The sequence below is a fragment of the Pholcus phalangioides genome, unplaced genomic scaffold (genome assembly GCF_987345545.1).
Source record: "Pholcus phalangioides strain wild (caught in Gottingen) unplaced genomic scaffold, Ppha-v1.0 ptg000008l_1, whole genome shotgun sequence".
NCBI classification, from domain to species: domain Eukaryota; kingdom Metazoa; phylum Arthropoda; class Arachnida; order Araneae; family Pholcidae; genus Pholcus; species Pholcus phalangioides.
In genome coordinates this window covers 39,426,980-39,445,833 of record NW_028301601.1, presented here as the reverse complement: position 1 = coordinate 39,445,833, position 18,854 = coordinate 39,426,980, and the positions used below count along the sequence as shown (strand labels likewise).

The 18,854-nt window shown below is 38.4% G+C and overlaps 2 protein-coding genes across 5 annotated transcripts in view; one reads left to right on the top strand and one right to left on the bottom strand.

Annotated features, from left to right (window-relative positions):
- The window catches only part of LOC149084281 (dolichyl-diphosphooligosaccharide--protein glycosyltransferase subunit 4), an 89,650-nt gene that overhangs the window by 61,996 nt on the left and 8,800 nt on the right, over positions 1-18,854 (top strand). The window lies entirely within an intron of this gene.
- On the bottom strand, positions 13,880-16,686 carry LOC149084284 (uncharacterized). Of its 4 annotated transcripts, none has more exons than XM_089234653.1 (7): positions 16,260-16,686; positions 15,841-16,159; positions 15,633-15,756; positions 15,102-15,541; positions 14,633-15,000; positions 14,438-14,534; positions 13,880-14,287 (listed from the first exon to the last, which is right to left on the bottom strand). In XM_089234653.1, exons 2-4 carry the CDS (start codon positions 16,008-16,010, stop codon positions 15,503-15,505), a joined length of 333 nt encoding a protein of 110 aa, XP_089090779.1. In that variant the 5' UTR covers positions 16,011-16,159; positions 16,260-16,686; the 3' UTR covers positions 13,880-14,287; positions 14,438-14,534; positions 14,633-15,000; positions 15,102-15,502. The 4 variants fall into 4 exon arrangements, with proteins under 4 accessions (XP_089090779.1, XP_089090778.1, XP_089090777.1 ...); XM_089234652.1 differs by having other exon boundaries at positions 14,664-15,000; XM_089234651.1 differs by having other exon boundaries at positions 14,898-15,000.

Sequence of the window (18,854 nt, the reverse complement as noted above, 5' to 3'; positions counted from 1 at the left end):
ACTCTTGCCAGGGGTGGGAACAAGAAAGACAAGCATAGATGCCCCATCAATTTGATTTCAAAAGCTTCACGCAAGCTTTACGATAAAACCCATGTTTGTTTATACCAGCATAGTATCAACTGAGTGGTAAGAAAGGACGGGGGTTAAGTGAGCAGTAAAAGTTAGGACAAGTCCATTTCAAAAAGGAAAAATAGTTTATTTTCATGGACACTCCAGTATTCTTTAAAAAAATTGGTAAAGGGTTAAGAAGACTCTTTTTATACCAATTACATGATAAATTCTGAACTTATGGAGAGGATTGCTTGAACTTGCTATGGTAAGGGTTGTATCCATAGACTTCGAAGTATTTCATTGCTGAGACGGCCACTGGATAGATCCCTCATTTCTCGGAGTAACGCCGAAGGTAGACGATTGTCCAGATCGACTTCATACATCAAACGTTGTGAGCGCTGCTCATCTGGTTCAGCAAATTCAGCTTGGAGGCGTCTTTTTAGTGCGTCGTACACGTTTGTTTCCGATGGATTACAGAGGAAATATATCCAAACGAAGTGAACATTGCGAGCAAAAATAAACAAAATGAAGACCAGTTTATGTTGGTTTCACGAAAAAATAGAAAGATTAAAAAATAGTAATAAATCTAATGTCATTACATGTAATGAAAATGCGACTGATCAGTCCTTTGATAAAAAAAAAATCTACACTTTTGATCTACAATGTACGGAGTAAGATTTCAGCAGCTCTAGATAGAGATGATCAAAGACTGAGATTTTTAGATAATTTCCAATAACAAATACATTTGATACGGAATATTCATAGGGGCATCGCTATCGATTGTATTGAAACGAAAGCTAGACAAGACATTTTCAATTTCATGGTGCAAAATCAACTTGGTGGACAACAATTTTATGTCATCTGACCCACCAGAAGGAAATGGAATGGTCGAACTGTACAAGAACAGACTGTTCCTCCATATCGAACTGAAAAATCGGTTTTCCCAACACAAATAAATGCCAAACCACGGAACTTGACAAGGAATTTTAACATATCATCGAACTATTCCAGAAATCAATATGTAGCTGCTCCATACTCAAGTTCAGGGAATAAGAACTTATTGCCCACACACACACCGGACTATCATTCATATTTCAATCGAACACGTCCAACCAGAGTAAGAACGAGAGATTCAGGGAACCGAAGTGTCTCACATAGACAAGCAGAAGAGATCCGGCAGAATAATTCAACTATGCATTATCGTCGATCGTATATCGAGCGAGCGAAATGGAACCTCAAAGATCCCCGTTCTCTTACATATTCCAGCTACCGAGATATGGTAGTCAGATCTTCTAACACATACGATGGGGATCTTACTCAACGAGATAACTCTTGGCAGATAAATATCCGGTTGAATTATAACGATCATATACCCTTTTCTCAACCTATGATCATCTGTGAAACATTCGTCTAGTCTTGACGAGCCAACTTGGACCCGCTCTGTAACTGTCACCAAAAAAATAGAAATACTTTGGACACATTGGAATCAAGTCACACGAACAACATTAGAGCACTTTTTGTCAGCTATCAAGATCCGAAATTCACAGAGGAAAATCTGGTGCAACAACTTGAATATGCCAGATTAACGAGCTTCATCGAACAAATTTTTAGAGATAACCTCGGAATCTCGATCATCTGTAATTCTACGTCTAGACACCAATTTTTGACCAAAGACATTTCCAGAAATTTTAAACTCAAGCTTCATCTCTCTATCGTTGATTATCAATAACCACATAAAGATCATTTCAATCCTGTTCATCGACTTGGTATAATGTCAAATAAAATACTTAAACTCATACAACTTAATGTGGATAGATCCAAGACTGTCACGCGAGACATAATAAATAAACACCACCTTTTTTGCAACGAATACAAATATTAGTGAAGGAAAATATCACAATTTACAAAGGACGCTGAAAATAACGCAATTAAATGTCGACAGGGCAGAAGCAGTTACGTCTGACCTTGTGAACTATGCGCTTGAACAAGAAATAGACTTTCGACTCATCCAGGAGCCGTTGGTAAATAAGAAACGAATACGCGGCATTCTACCACACTCTCCATTGTGGCACTCCAGTGATAACAAGGCCATCATAGTTCAAACTTCCACATCCTTACAACCAGTCATATTTTACATGGGAACTCACGCTATCGCCATACAGATTAGGCTACAAGAGGAGGAAGTAATTTTGCTTAGCACATACTCGTCACCCTCAGCCAATTTAGACGCCATGATTCAAGAAATTGAACTTGTCTTACATAAAGCCGGCATCACTGCTGTTCTCATCTCGGTCGATTTCAATGCTCATCATCACAACTGGGGTTACCGGAACATTGATGGACGTGGCAATCTTCTAAACGACCACTTCAAAGCCAACAAACTGATACTTTTCAATTCTAACAACGACCCACCAACATTCAAAAGGAAAGACGCCAAGGGTTGGCCCGATATGACCTACACTAATTCAATAGATCTCTTCAATAAGACCAATAGGCAAATTAAAGAGGAAGGTAACACTGGATCGCATCGTCAGATAAATATATATATATCCAGGACGTTCCGATCCAACAAGGAAGTTATTATAAAACCACACAAAGAGGACTCGAGCACCTTCAGCAGAAAATCAAACCACTTCTAAGTAAACACCAAGACCTTATTAACACAATAATTTCTCCACCAGAACTCGATAACTTCATTGATATGTTATTTGATGAGTTTCCCGTTTTTGTCAAACATTTCTGGGTTTCAAAAATAAATCGCCAACGCACCAATTATCGTGGTGGAACAACGAATTACGCACTAAAAAGAAACAATTGAGAGCTCACGAAAAGAGGCTTAAACGAGCCATTCGTAATAACAATAATGTGTCTCATTTCAGGTTTCTCTATAATAACAATGAAGCAGAATATTTTAAACTGATTAAGACAACTAAAATGAAATCTTGGACGCAAATTTGTTCCAACGAAACTGAAGTCTTCGGCAAAGTCTATAACACAGTGTTCAAGAAGAGAAAATTCTCGATGCAGTTATTGATGCATCACATCACAGAACCCAATACCTCTTTGGAGCAAGCAACGAAATTGCAATTGGAATCATTGTTTCCAAACACAAAGGACACTATACCACCGATACTCAAATCACGATATCTGGATGACACACAGGCAGATATACGAAACATGAAATCGAGAGGATACTTCACAATTTAACTCTATAATGCCCAGATCGCCCGAAATCGGCTGAGTAGGTTAATGCCCATAACCGCCTCAAGTCGGCCCAGCTAGGGGGGTATGTTTTGGTGGGCTTTTGTCACCAACGGGAAAGAAGATGAAAGCTCTTGTCAGAGGCGGGAACGGAAAAGACAACTGCAACGCTCTATCAATGGGATTTTAAAATATGATGTACTAGAATGTTCCTTGAGAATGGACTAAGGGTACTCAATGCATTTTACAAAGAGATAATACTGTGAGGAAAGGGGTGTTTTCTGTATATATAGACAAATTATCTCCCGAAAATCCATTGAAATGAAAGGGTGAACGTCAATGAAAAGGGTGGCATAAATAGAAACTCACGGAAAAAGGGTGGGGAGAGGGAAAGTGGCCGAAATTTGGACGAGTCCACTTCGAACAAAAAAAAACTTGGTATTTTCACGACCCTCCCAGGTTTTCTATCTGGGCGTTAAAGAGTTAAACCCCAAGAAAGCCTCCGGTAAAGACTTGATCACCAATCCACCATACGTATATATATTTCGCTAATCCAGAATTCTTCTGTGCCCTTTTTAACAGATGTCTTCAGTTACAACTCTCCCCATCTAGGTTCAAACAAGGAAAACTTATCCTTTTCCTGAAAAAGAACAAAAACCCAAAACTCTTGTCATCATATCGACCGATCATGCTGCTCCCAACATTCGGAAAATTGTTCGAAAAAGTACTGATCCAGCGTTTGACTTATCACGTAGAATCCAATGGTTGACTCAACCCAAGACAATATGGTTTAAGAACTGGCAATTCTTGTGAAGTAGCCCTTCATCATCTAATGCAAACACTTGAGAACTTCAGATGTCAAGGACACCTTGTTGCAGTGATTACTCTAGACATAGCCAAAGCCTTCGATACTATATCCCATAATCTAGTCAAAATTCACTTTCTTCCCTTGCATTACATAAAAATTTAGAGAATATCATCGAAAACTTCTTTACAGGTCGCACCATCAGTTTAGAATTTGATGGCTGATCTGTCATCCACAATCTCTCTAGAGGTTGCTCACAAGGATCATGCGGGGAGGGCCTCTCTAATGGAGATTGGCACTAAATCCACTATTATCATTGTCAGATGACAATACGCATATCCAAGCATATGCAGACGATTTGGTAATTGTCATTGCAGATTCCGATTTGAAAAGCATCAATGACCAAGCAAAAGTATCACTCTATCACTCAACCGTGTATATTACTGGCTTTCCACACATCAATTAAAGATTGAATGGTCAAAAACATCTTACCTCTGGCCGAACAAGAAAAGAAAACTGCCCAAACTAATCATGAATAATGAAAGAATCAAGCACGTCACGACACTTTAAATTCTTGGGGTATACCTTGACGAGAAATTGAATTTCGTCAAACATGCTTCTGAGCTCTCACGTAAATCCGACAGCCGTCTGAATAATTTACATCGTCTTGCTGGCCCAAAATGGGGCGTATGTCGGACATTCAGAAACATGCTGTACAGGACAATCTTCACTAAAATTTTTTCGAATTGCTCTTCCGTTTGTACGAACAACCATCTGCCAGGTTGCAAAGGAAATTGCGTAGCATCCAACAACCTTCTGTATATAACGGGTGCCTATAGAACCACAGCTTCGACAGTATTACCAGTGGCAACTGAGAATTCCCCCCCCTTCTATCTACTACGAAAGACCAATAGCCTGCCTGCTGAGACTCCAACAAAATGTGACCTATAACGAACAAAAACTTACATATGAAACATTTGAGAAACCCTCTCAAGGCTGGCAACACCACCCAGCAGTACAGGTTCGTCCATACCAAATATCTCTCTCTGGTCTTCCTGTCGAAGATAACAAGGAAGCAATATTTACCGATGGTTCCAAAATGGAAACCGGAACAGCAGCTGCGTATGTGAAGATCATCAACATATCAATTATTCATACATGGAGATTATGCCTTTAGCCACCGGTATGTAGACGCCTATCTGTTGGACCGGTTGTTGAGCTCCATTGTCAATGATAATAACAATCAGAAGGTTTTAAATAAATACATGTTTAATTTGGTACGGACACATAAAAACATAGGACATCACATAACAATGGTTGCTTGCCGACTGCGAAGAAAAACATTCAATTTTTATCGCAAATGCGTTGCTAGGTAGCAATCATTCGCACCAGAAAATTGCGAGGCGCGACGTCATCATTTTTTCGCAATCGGTAAAAGTTCAAGTGGCGGTAGCTACACGCCTAAACGACAACAATTCAGTATTTCAAACTGAGCTGGTAGCAATACTGTATGCATTGAACTTCAGCAAAAACACTTCAACGAAGATTACAATTTACACCGATAGTTTGGCCAGTTTAAAAGCAATTTATGATGTCAAATCCAAACATCCTCTTGTGAGATTCATTAGAACTCTACTCATCACGAATGCGAATCTCACGCTCTCATGGGTGAAAGCCCACCAAGGAACCTTCGGAAATGAAGCTGCAGATCAAGCTGCCAAAACAGCAACACAGCTCGAAGAGCTTATTGATTACCCTCTACCAACATTATATGCAAAAACAATACTTCAATCCGTTCTCAAGAACTCTTGGTAGCAGGAATGGTCTCGGACCAACATCTCTACGAACGTCACAGAAGTTATACCTGAGGCAAATCTTACAAACCTAGTGTGGCCCAGAGAGAAAATTATCTTCATCACAGAGCATGGCCCACTACCAACCTACCTTAAGAGATTCCATATCACCGGAAATAAGTAATGCAACTGTGGAGAGATAAGGGATCACCTTCACTACTTTACCAGCTGTCAGTACACAAATTCGCATCACTTCCCAGTGATTGATCTCAAACTAAAAAACGTTTGGAAGAAACGAATCATCCGATCGCAAGTTCTGTCGATCCTCATCAGGCTTCTCGAACAAAACTTACAATTCTGGCATAATAAACCCATCTACAACCGACGACTCCACATCTTCCTCGGAAATAGACCCCACCAATAACTCGCAGTAAGAGCCAAAATCAACAACAATGATTGTTTAATATTGTACAGACCAGATATTAAAAAAAAAAAAAAAAATATATATATATATATATATATATATATATATATATATATTGTATTTTTCTCCGAAATGCCCTTAGTATTTTTTTTCGATGTATTCACATTTTTAACTGAAACCCATTACTCACTTTTCTTACTTGTGCTGTAACTGCATATCATGTGGCCACAATAGTCACACCCTACTTTAACCTCTATAATTTTGTATTTCGTACAATTTGTAACTGGATTGTTTTTCTATCTATTTTCATGTAAAAATGGTGTATTCTATGATATTTGGAAAGCAACAGACTGGCATATGTATTCATCACCTTGTAACTCATTTTGTATCCCATCTATAGATACACAACGGCATCTTTTCTCAATGTAGATTTTTTTTCGATACTTTGGTCCTATCACATTTAAAGATACATTGTATTTTTCTCCAAAACTCCCTCAGAATATTCTCGATGTATTCACATCGTTAACTGAAACCTACTTCTCACTTTTCTTACTTTGTGTAGTTTTGAAACATTACCTGCATATATATACTTTGTATACTCCCTTGTAACTATGTATCTATGGATCTTGCGACCACAAGAGAGTCACATTCTTATATAGGCCTACGAGATATTTGGATATTTGAGGTGCGGCGGACCTGCGTGTGGGTTCTTCCCATGTGTGGCCGCTGATTTTCTGTTCCTTCCGCAGGTTGCATCTCGGTGTAGTTTTTTTTTTGTACAGTATGCCACACACTTTTTCCCTCTTTCCGGTAGTGCCAGGTGTAATTTCATGCATACTCAATTTTGTAAGCAATGTACATTTCTTCTCAGCAGCCCTTGCTTTTAACTGTACGCGTGTATTTTCCGATACGATACTTTGATTTTTCACACCACCTTGACTCTTCCTGCCCCTATCATACTCATTTTCCCCTGGCGGTGACCTATCGGTTAGAAATTCTTCGAAATATGGACTGGGTCGCCGTTTCGGTTAGTAAGTATGCAAGGTGGATTCATGATGAGGTCACTCACATGTGCCAAAACACTCGTATCCATGGCTACAACGGCTGCGTAGTATTTAGTGGCATCAGAGGTAATTCCACTCGCCAGGAGCTGAGAATCCAATTGTTTGAACCATAGATGGGATTGTTTGGCCCAAACCGGTGGGGCTTTGACAGTGACCCGGAGCATTGCAGGTGGTTGCTCTGGTGGATTGGACATCGTTAGATGCCGGGTCACAAACTGTTGCTTCACAAAACAACAAAATAGATAAGAAATTTATTTATACGAAATTGGTATACAACCTTGTCGAGCGTGGGAAGCAAGACCAATGAATTCTTTCCTTCCTCCCCGGAAACGCGCGCTTTCTCTTAACAATCGTGCAGCGCCACAGTATCATTAGATATAGTTTTCACCGGATGGATACCAGTGTGTTTTACTTGACTTAAGGTTTTTGACTTGGTTTTCAAGTCCCTAAGACATTTATGCTTCATATCAGGTATCAATTCAAAATAATGGAGAAAATTTGGTCTCAGCATAGGCGGTGGCACATTGGCAACTGTAAAACAGCCAAGAAAAATTTTGTTTCAACCTGAAATTCAAGGAAAGAATACGTAGGTCGTACATTTAGAATAGATGAATGATGAATTTGCACCTGCGAATGCTTAAACAGGCTGTTGCTTGCTCTGAGAAATGCTTGCATTCAAAACCAAAACATCACTGCTATATCAATGAGAAAAGATATGTTCAATTTTGTATCCTTCACAAACAGGCTATGTGACGTAAGGGTGGCAAAGAGCAAGTCGTCTCTACTCTGCTGAGCTCTGTCGGTAAATGCTGAAGATAGTTCCAACCAGGGCCGTCATTTCAACTTTTTCCAGGGGGAGGGGGGCAAAGCACATGTACTCAATGTATGTGTGTGTGTGTGTGTGTGTGTGTATATATATCATTTTTAGTGTATTTTCGATAGCCAGGGGAGATGCCCCCCCCTGGCTGGTCGAGGACTGCGTATTGTAAATAACTTTATGAATCAATTCAATCTGTAATAGGCCTAATGTTGTTGACCCTGGTCAGGTCGTCAATGTTTACATTTGTATTAATGCTATATTCCGATTGTCATGATCATCTAATATTGTTATATTACGTAAGCATATGTAAACTAGATTTTATCTGTTAGAAATGTTATGTTGATTTAATTTTGTGCTGCTGTCTGTTACCGGTTTTGGAATCCCCAGTTAATGTAGATTACCACATCAGGGACCATAAAGTAGGATCAATGAAGTTGTAAGGTGGTGTCTTTACCGCTGCAACGTCTGCCACGGTTTTGCTTTTGTGTGGGCAACGATGTTCAACTGCACATGTTGTTCCCGTTGCGATGCACCCACTGTTTCTTCTTAGATAAAATGACGCAAAGCATTCCAGGGTCAGTTTTGGAGTATTGACGGTTGCATGGAGTTTCAATCAAAGTTAGACATACATTTATTTTATACCAAGGGACAGACATTATTTACAACTCAACATATTTTATACATTACAAGAAAGGATCTGGATGATAACTTGAACAATCACGTGATGACACTTTGAGCGCGGACATTTCAGTCACCCCCTACGCTCTGGCAGTTGCTCTGGAAATGTGGATTCCGTCTTGCTGTACGTGTCAGCAGCGCCACCACAAAATCATTATACAATCTATTTGAATTTCATATATCCTCCTTAGAACTTTGAATTCTTAATTTTTGAACTCCTAGTAGGCCCTGAAGACAACTGACACACTTCCAAATGAAATCTTTAGATTTTTGAACTCACACCCAATAATGTATTTGTATAAGTATTCTTAATAATTTAATGTGAAATTTCTCAGTTACCAACTGCCATGGATGGCCGCAATCAACCACGGAGCTACGGGAGACGCTGTCAATACTACGGAAATCGGTTTTAAAAAAATCGTATCTTTGAGTTTCTTGTGGTGTTTTACTTATTGTTATTATTCTCTACCGTAACGATGAATTCATATACGCATGTGAGTTCGAGAGAAGACAAACTCTGAGCCGATCTATTTTGTCTGTGCGCGGAAGGCAATCTGTAAAGCCGCGTCTAAACCTGCCGCTCTACCAACACCTTCAGTGGCAGAAAGCCTCTATGCAAAGTTCGTGACGTCACCGAAGTCGCCCATTTCACCTAAAACGCCTTCATATGCATATCGCATATAAAGGCATAGCTGCCAAGTCTCCCGAATTTTCCGGGAATTATTTAAGTTATAAGTTTTTAAAATTTTTTGACGTGTCATTTTTCTAACGGTCAGCTATATGCCAAACACCGAACCAAAATGCATTTCTCCGCCAGCGGCGGGTTGTCACTTCTTAAAAATGAACTGAAATATTCCATCCCATTAGAAGTCAAGTTCGGTCTTCTCCCTTCACGATTGGCGCTCTTTCTCCGCCATGCAGTGTGATACTATAACCTTGCTAGTATGCATCGCTTACGTGTTAGCTTCGAATTCTATGTTGGCAAATTTATCGCAAAATTTGTACCATTTAAGCCAAATGAGATCTGTTTGAAAATTTTTTCAGCCAAATCAACTTTTTTTGCCAAAATGTGCAATGTTTTGCCTTCACTATTAAGTCTAATTTCCTGAGGGAAGGTGCATACAGTGCGTACGTGTTTACCGCGAGATCATTATTTTACGTTGTTGTTTTAATCAGATTACAATGTTGATCAATAAAATGGCAGTATTTTTTTTCGTTTTTTTGAACTTTCATCGAAACTGTTACTTGTAAAAAGCTTCAACGAGGGATGTAAAAATGGTAGCTTGACTTGACGAAGGTGTGACTTAGTGGAAAAAGTAAAATAATAACAACGATTCAATCAGAAATTTTTAATCAAACTTATTACGTTACGAATTGACGCATTCAAAATAATTTTTGGTTTCGAGTTTTTCTGTTGATTCACACTATTCAACTCTTTTTTTCAAGGATATTTCATTAATTTTAGGGTGTTTTTGGAGCACTGATTCTGAATCTGACATTGGTTTTATCAGATCAACTCTTGTTTTTGAGTGAATGAAAGTTGAATTTCGGTGGTAATACCATAAGCGAAACGCATATCTATTGGGAGGGGGGAATGGGCGAAGCAAAATGCGATAATCCATAAAATTTTCGGAACTTCTATATGATAATATTGCATTCAATCAATCCGTTGAAAATTACCTGTATCAACGTTTTTGATTAAATAACAAATTCAAGATAAAATAACAAAATAGGAAAAACCACTACATTTAAAAAAAAAAAAATTTGGGACGGAGAAAAAACAGAAATAACGAGACTAATCCGGAAAATACGAGACAAAATGAAGGAGGTATGTGGTCACCCTATTTACAGTGACTAGTTGATTTTATTTATTTTTAATTTTTTATATCATAAAAAAATCTTATTTTTAAATCCTCCTCTCCCAACAGCGAGCTCTCGATCCGCTCAGGCCATAAGCCAGCATGCAAATCACATTGAAACTGTACTATATGTGTTTGTGAATCATTTATAAACTTAATCATCATTTGATCATTTTTGTCGCACCATGGTAATTTTTTGCATACGAGGGCTAATTAGACCAGGCAATTTATTGGCGATTCCGACGGCAGCTTTTTTTTATACTCACCGAGAGGTTAGTGTGCTAACCCCTTGATGAGGGACTCCCTGCGGTAGCAATCTTTTGTCTGTGGTCATGTCACCGTTTCTGTTGTACCCCTGCGTCAGGAAAGTTTCTGACGAGAACGAACATGGTATCGAACTCGCGACACCTCTAAACATCCTTTGGTACTTTTAGGCGAGTATCTTATCGAGCTGGGCTACCCCGCCCACTAAAATTATCAATACATAAAGATCACTGATGTCTGGTAATGATATAAATGTGATAATGTGGTGAATAGAATAGGATAGTGAATAAAAATTTTTACGTAAAAATTAGTGGCTGCAGACTACATTGAAATATTGATACTGTACCGAAACCATCAGCAATTTTGAAATCAGCCGCCCTAATATACCCTAAAACCATTAAAATTCTCTTGGAAACATGAAAATGTTTTATTTTCAGGCCTAAAATTTTGATATTTTAATCAGAATGTTTAATTCCCAAACGTTTAGTTTTATGGTAGTTATTAGTGCCAGTATTAAAAAACAACTTTGAAGAATAATTTCATCACTTTCAAAATCTTTTAAGGTCAGTTTGGTAAGAGGAAGTTTCTTTCTCTCAAACCGAAAAAAGCTTAGATGTATCGCTATGGCAAATTTACTACCGAGTTAGTTCTGCCGGGAATGTGTGTGTGCCTGACAGTCTGATTGAGTATCTGGCGTTGTGTCTGACGTTTTGATGCTGTCATCTATATTTAAAATTGCGAGTGAAGTATAATGATTGAATATTTGTACCGTTTTAGATCTGTTGCTATCTTTTACGAGACTTTTTAATGGAGGATCGGCGCGAATTCGCACCTCGAAGTTGGGAACCACAGAAAACTAACTGCAGCCGACCACCACTGTGGCGACGGTGGGGTTTGAACCCGGGACCTCGTGATGCGAGTCCGTCACTATGATCACTTAACCACCACAGTGGCTAAAAGGAAGATTGCATCTTACATTAGTAAGTGCTCAAAATGTGCTCCGTCCATTGAGATACATGAAGAAGCCAGGCGTGGGATGAAGAGCTGAACGCGCTAAAGCATGGACGGTGTCGCTGAGCTACGAGGTCTTCTTGCGAGTCAAGCGTATGCCTATTCACATGCGCTTTAAGATGGCGCCATAAAAAAAAAAATCTAAAGGGTTTAGGTCAGGGGGATCTAGCAGGCCACTGTGTTGGGCCACCGCGGCCAGTCCACTGATTTGGGTATTCTTGATGGGCCAGTGCCCCATCATGCTGCAGCCAAAGATTTCGCAAGGTAGCCAAGGGAAGGTCGTCAAAGAAGTCTGAGAGGCAATCTCTCAAGAAAACGAGGTAGTTTTCAGCAATCAGACGTTGTGGAAGCAGATATGGTCCTAGAAGATTGTTTATAATGCCGCACCAAACATTAATTCCCCAACGAACCTGATGAGCATTTGGACGTGTTGCTTAGGGATTTGAAAAATCCCAGATATTGCTGTTATGGCTGTTAAAGACGGCTTCGCGAGTAAATGTTGCTTTTTAGCAGTCCATAGAATCCTATTTAGGAAAATGCTGTCATTGGAATGCTGTTGAAGCAGCCATTGACAGAATTCTTTCCTTCGCGGATAATTTTCTGATGAAAGTGCTTGCACCGATGTGTAATGATACGGATGCAAAAACTCATCGTGCAAAACGTTTAAGATCGTTATAGAATCCTATTTAGGAAAATGCTGTCATTGGAATGCTGTTGAAGCAGCCATTGACAGAATTCTTTCCTTCGCGGATAATTTTCTGATGAAAGTGCTTGCACCGATGTGTAATGATACGGATGCAAAAACTCATCGTGCAAAACGTTTAAGATCGTTACGTGACTTGAATTTAATTCTCGTGCAATCGCTCGACTGCTGGTCGTTGGATCCGATTCAAACAACGACAACATGTTATCTTCGGAAGCCTTGTAAAAAAAGTTTTCTCTCTTTCCTGAGAAGTGCCAGGGGAAAAAAACTGGTTTTTATATCTCTTTCGTTTTCTGTATAACAGGGTTAATACATTTTTAGCATTGTCTAAAACGTCAAGTTATAAATTTCGTGTACTGGATTTTCAAGTTTTGGCCTGGATTTTCAAGTCACGTCATCAGTTTTTAAAGCGTTATAACTCATTAATTATGGGTCAGATCAAAAAACGGAAAACACTTTTACATATTAGTTATTCACAAGGAATTACGTATGTAATTATTGGGTGGTTGATAGGTACAACCCTGTGTATATATACACACACATTGAGTTACAGAAAAACTTTATCACCTGTTCGAAGGATTAAAAATCCCTGTAAATCTCATAGTGAATGTAGGCCTTGAATGGATCTTCTTAAATATCGATTTTTTTTTTTAGTCTTTTGTCTTTGTAATTTTGTGATTGTTCGAATTATATATTAAGAAAATATATTAAAATGCTGTAATCCAATGTACTGAAAATTAAATTAATTTGTTTCGCTGTGAATTTTAAACTAATTCCCTGCTGATTGTTTCATCTATCAGCCATTTATTTTTGAAGGATACACTCTGCTTAACCATTTAAAGGCAAATGTTCCATGGAAAAGTTTTGGCGTAACTACCCCAAAATTATGCCAATTTTAGGCGCTTTGGCGTAATTTTTCGGTACGCTCGCTAGTGATGGCCCTTCCGTCCCCTATCAGTCTTGCCCCCTCCCTCCTCTTCCTGGGGGGAATTTTCTTTGTGATGATAATACTCTTTATTTTACTTCCATTGATGATGCTAATTAACCATTAGTGTACAAATTATGCTGCTTCGCTCTGGGCTTTCTATGAGAGCTCAGATAAGAGCCTTTTTTTACTAATATTTACAAGTTATCTATGAAATGATCCAAAACCCGTCACTTCCAGGATCCTTCCGTCTCAGTGCGATGGCGTTATTTTTTTCCCTGTTCTGATGCCGAATGTAGGTGATTTAAGTACCAAAAATAAGAGAATACACACAAGAAAAAAACACGTATACAAGGTTTCATTATCACAGTTTTTTTTTATTGTTTCAGATAACAATATATATATATATATTAGTAGCTGTAGGGTTGCGTCGAGAAATCAGGCAGAAGAACCCTCTTGTCGTATACAAGGCCGTACTTTTTCTCCTCCACCCGTTTTCTTTTTCACCTCTTTCGTGATTTTATATTCGTCTCGAACGATAACCTTCGTAGTGAAATCCATGGCCTGGACTAGAACTTTCATTGAGTCGTAGTTGAGGACTTCTGAATACTTCAAGTTGAGCGTGAACCCCCGAATTTTACAGAATGTCTTTCCATCCTACCTCCTATAGGCGTAGTGTTTGGCTCCACCTGTTGTAATAAAATTAATGAGACTTCACTTGAATTTGAAAAAAAAAAAAAAAAAGATTTTTGACTGAAAAAAAATACTTTTGTTGATAAATAATAATTAATGAATTGACAAATAATAAGAATAAATTGAAAGAAAAAAAAAAGTATTACCTGATGCAAATTCGGTAATCGTATGACCATCAAGTTTGTCCGTAAATTGACCCAAGAAATCTCCCAACGGTAGATCAATGGTCCCGTTTAGATGATTCTGAAATTAAAGAAAAAAAATCATAAAAAACTATAACCAAAAATTAAAAAATATATATGTGTGTATCATCATATTTTTGCAACATGATAGAAATTTACGTGTCCGTGTCAAAATAGAGCAAGGCATTGCCTAGTTTTCCCATCTCGGAATGCAGTTTTAAGCGAGCCCATGTTGTCGTGAAGGCAGCCAGAAAAACGTTGGTCCGATCAGTCTGTTGTATGAAATCCGTTTTGTAGGGCCATTTTATTGCAGCTATGTTGTCACTTGGCAGATACAAATAATAATTTGTTTTTTAAGTTTGATGAAATCAAATGTATGTTAAAAATTTTTATTTTATGAAGAATAGTATCACATAACATTTACCTCTATTGCAGTATCGTTCATCATCTTGTAGAAATCGGAGGATTTCTACAGCACGTATGACAGTTGTGTTTTGTTCTCTTGCATACCCCAGCGACCCCAGAAGCTGAAAATAGTGATCATTGAGTATATATGAACGTTTAGTATATACGACCATTAAAAATAATGGATAAATCATTATAGATGGTTTTGAAATTTTTTTTTTACCTATTCAGACAGTTTCGCCACTTGATTTCGACTTGGATTGATTTGGATATTTCCAGGCTCCAATTGTACGCCTTCAACCTGTTCATACTGCTTCACGTACGAGTCCTCATTTGTGACGCAGTTTGATGGCTATCTAGAGGACTCTTGCTTGATGTTGAGGAAAGCATTGATGTACGGAGCAAAAAGACCCTCTCGAGATTGTTTTTTATAGATCATTTCGACCAATCCTGATTAGAAAACAAAAATAATCGTGGAAAACATTAAAAATAATTATGGATTAGAAAAAAAAATACCTCGTATCTTTTTCGCCACGTAACCTTTCTCAACAGCTTTCTCCAGTAACCCATGCCCCTATAATGCACCTTTTCTCGTCACTATGGTGGCATTGTCTCGAGCGTGTTTCAACACACGAACGACACAGGGTCAATTTTCCACCGGATCTATAAAAATGAAATGTATTAGTATCTATTGTATTGATGGAAAAACGAATAATAAGAAAAAAATTTTATGAAAAAAAGATGTATGTTATACCTGTATTGGAGAACGGGTAGATATAAGCCCCCTTGGTGGTAGAACTTTGTACTTGATAAAGCCAAAATAGGATTTCAGCTCTCCAAAGTTTTCGGTGATGACTTTGGGATATCCAACCGGATATCTGGAATGAAAAAATATAATCAATGATAAACATTTCGTACGCAATACATTAACATTTTTAAATAAATAATTTTAAAGTACTCACTTGCAGTATTTGTTGACCCACGGGTACAAAGACGTGAAGTCAATGTATTTTGCGGTGCTTTGATAGAAGAGCTTGATTGCATTGGTTCTTCCACCATAGAATGCGTCTCTAGGTTCTAGCCTGTTGACATAGTGGAAATTCACCAAGAAATTTCTTAGACCCACGTCCATTTTCTTCAGTGCGTTGAAGTCATGCTCTCACATGACTGTAAGCCTGTAATCGCCTTGACGGATCTTGCTCTAAGGTGGTCTTGTGGAGTTCCCACATGTAACCCTGAGAAAGATATGGTGAACCCCAACACCCAAAGCACTGCGGAATCCTGAAAAACCCATGAAAATAAATTTGCGAAAATTTTTTGAAATACGGAGCATAAAAGTAATAAAATTAATTTTAAAAAAATAATAATCGATGACATTTACCATGAAACAGAAACACGGTGTTTGTGTCCTCACAAAACCCGTCCACGCTGAGTCCGAGAATGCGCTTCTCGCCCGTTCCGTTTCTGGAATGGTGGATGTTGTTTTTCAGTCCTAGGTATGACAGCCATTCATTACTTAGGCGGCTGCTATTGGTATTGTTGACGTAACCGTTAATGTGCACCATCCCAATTGACCCTTCGTCAATGTATTTCGACCTATACGTTGCCATACAGGCTGAGGCTATGGTGAGGTATTGGAATGGGTCGACACCCGTTAATTCCAGGAACTCCTTACGAAACTGCAAGCAGCATCGTCGAAGAATATCAACGTCCGACCTAAAAATTAAGAGAATACATTATAGCGTAGGGGGGAAAATAACAAAACAATAAGTGAAATGTCATGGCTGAAAAAAAAAAAAAAAAAAAAAAAAAAACTTACCTGCAGTGTTCATACATTTCGTTTTCCACTCTTTCTTTGTTCGTACCAGCTGTCGAATTTCATTTTCATGTCAAAAGTGAAAGTTTCTGGATTGTAGAACGTTTTATCTGGAAGGGGTCCATTGTCATCCTGGTTTTCCGGTCGGTTGAAGAAATGGGAAAAGAACCCTTTCTTCAGCTCTTCCAAACCGAAAGTCTTTGGCAGTTTGGGTAAAGCCATCGGCAGGAAGTTAAGAATGTCGATAATTTGAATGTTGAGAGTGTCCAGCCGCAAAGCTATTATTTTCGATCCGCACGGCACAACAGAAGGTTTCACTCCTTGCTCCAGGAGGTATCTATAAAGTAAAATATTTTTTATTAACGCATATGATATTTATGTATGAATAAAAATTTTCAAGATGTTGAAAAAAAAAAAACAAACTTAAGCAAAAATTGACCATTGAACCCATTCATGTTGTGTGCGATGATAGTGAATCCCTTATGTTCCTTTCGAAAGAGCCAGGCGCAGAATTCATTGATGGCATTATAGCCTCGAAAGACGAACTCTGCTTCGTCCGAGTATTGTGCCATGGCATAGTTGACAATGTGCTCCCCCGTTGACTGATCCGTGTCGAAATCGAAGAAGATAAGCTTTTCCGATGGAGACTTCGGATTCTTCTTCTTTAGGAAGCACATATGATGTTTGCCGAGATGGAAAACTTGACAATTATTACAATACTTACAATACTTTTCGCCACAAACATGCTTACCTCGAGGTCGCTCTTTAGATGCAAGAAATTTTTTGCAAACAAGTGTTACAGTGTACTGAACACTTATGGTTCTGAATGTTGTTGTAGGCCTTGTCGCAGTCCGGACAATAGAAACTTGATCCACGGAATCCTTTAGTTGGTGTCATGAGATCGTAGTGGTCATTGTGAAAAAGTAAAAATATCTTCTTGTCCTTCCTAGTGGTCTTGAATACAAGCTGTAAAATATATAAATGTGGTAGATTTATTAGCACTATATGTGTACTTTTAGCGTAAACATTAGTAAAATCTATAGTCATTTAGTAGTAAAATCAATACCTTATAAAACTCTTCTGATGACTTGACAAATATTTGTGCTTCTAGAACTTCTGCAAATCTAGAGATAGCAAATGGAGGGGAGATATCGGTGACTACACATTCACTCGTAGACGTCTCCCCCGAATCTCCATAAATGGGGTGATACTTCACAGGATTTTCAGAATCAAAACCACAAGGACCTAAAGGAATTTTGACTTTTTGATATAGATCCAAAGCCATCTTCTTCTGTAGGTTTATCCTTGAGTCTCTTATACTCGAAAGTTTAGTATGTTTCTCAAGGAATGCATTTCCTACGACGATCGCTCGAGCGCAACACAGCCCGTCCTCAGGTATACATATGACTGATTTCTTTGCCAATCTATCAGTTGCGATGTTGGCTATCTTACACCTGCCACCCCCGCCCCCCTCTTGGTAGTTTGACGGTGATGACATCAAATCGCAGAGAAGAATCGTTCAGTTGTATAGAATTTTTGCTCTGCAGCACTTTCATTATAACAGCTAATAGCGATTCTATTGTGAGCGAGGCCACAGGAACAAGTGATGTAGAGGTAGGTCGATCTAAGTTGTCAGATGTCATGACGATTTTGAAAAAAAAAGTGATAATAATAAAAGTTTCTTAAATAATTGCTCATATGTATAGTTATACGTGTATTTTTATATCTAGTAAATATTTACTCAATTCTGTCATCTGCGTGTAGTCCTCGTGTTGTCTCGTCTATTAGCTGCATTAACAAGCCTCTCAAAAAAACCACGGCTGATATTAATGAAACTGATGAATATGACAAGTGTTCTGTCTTTATTCGGGAAGTATACGTACCCTGGTTCGCATTGAATCGGAGGTTTTTCTTGCGGGACAGTTCACGCAATTCATATGGTTTTTTTGTCCTAGAGAACAAAGCGAAAATGTGGTATCACAGCAGATAGCACTAAATCATAATACATAAAGAGAAATACAATAATTCAAAAAAAAAAAAAAAAAAAACTTACGGAATCATCTATCGACGTCCCCTCTCCCGATTCTGCTTCAGAGCTTCCTATAACACAGATATAAATAATAATTAAATGAATTAGATAATATTATTTTTTTGGAAAAA

Excerpts from the sequence above, each read along its gene's own strand:
- LOC149084284 (XM_089234650.1), bottom strand. The coding sequence starts at position 16,010 with ATGGACGTGGGTCTAAGAAATTTCTTGGTGAATTTCCACTATGTCAAC. Across the intron at positions 15,757-15,840 it reads TGGGTCAACAAATACTGCAA|ATATCCGGTTGGATATCCCA; the intron begins GTGAGTACTTTA and ends TTTTCATTCCAG. Across the intron at positions 15,542-15,632 it reads CTACCCGTTCTCCAATACAG|ATCCGGTGGAAAATTGACCC; the intron begins GTATAACATACA and ends TCATTTTTATAG.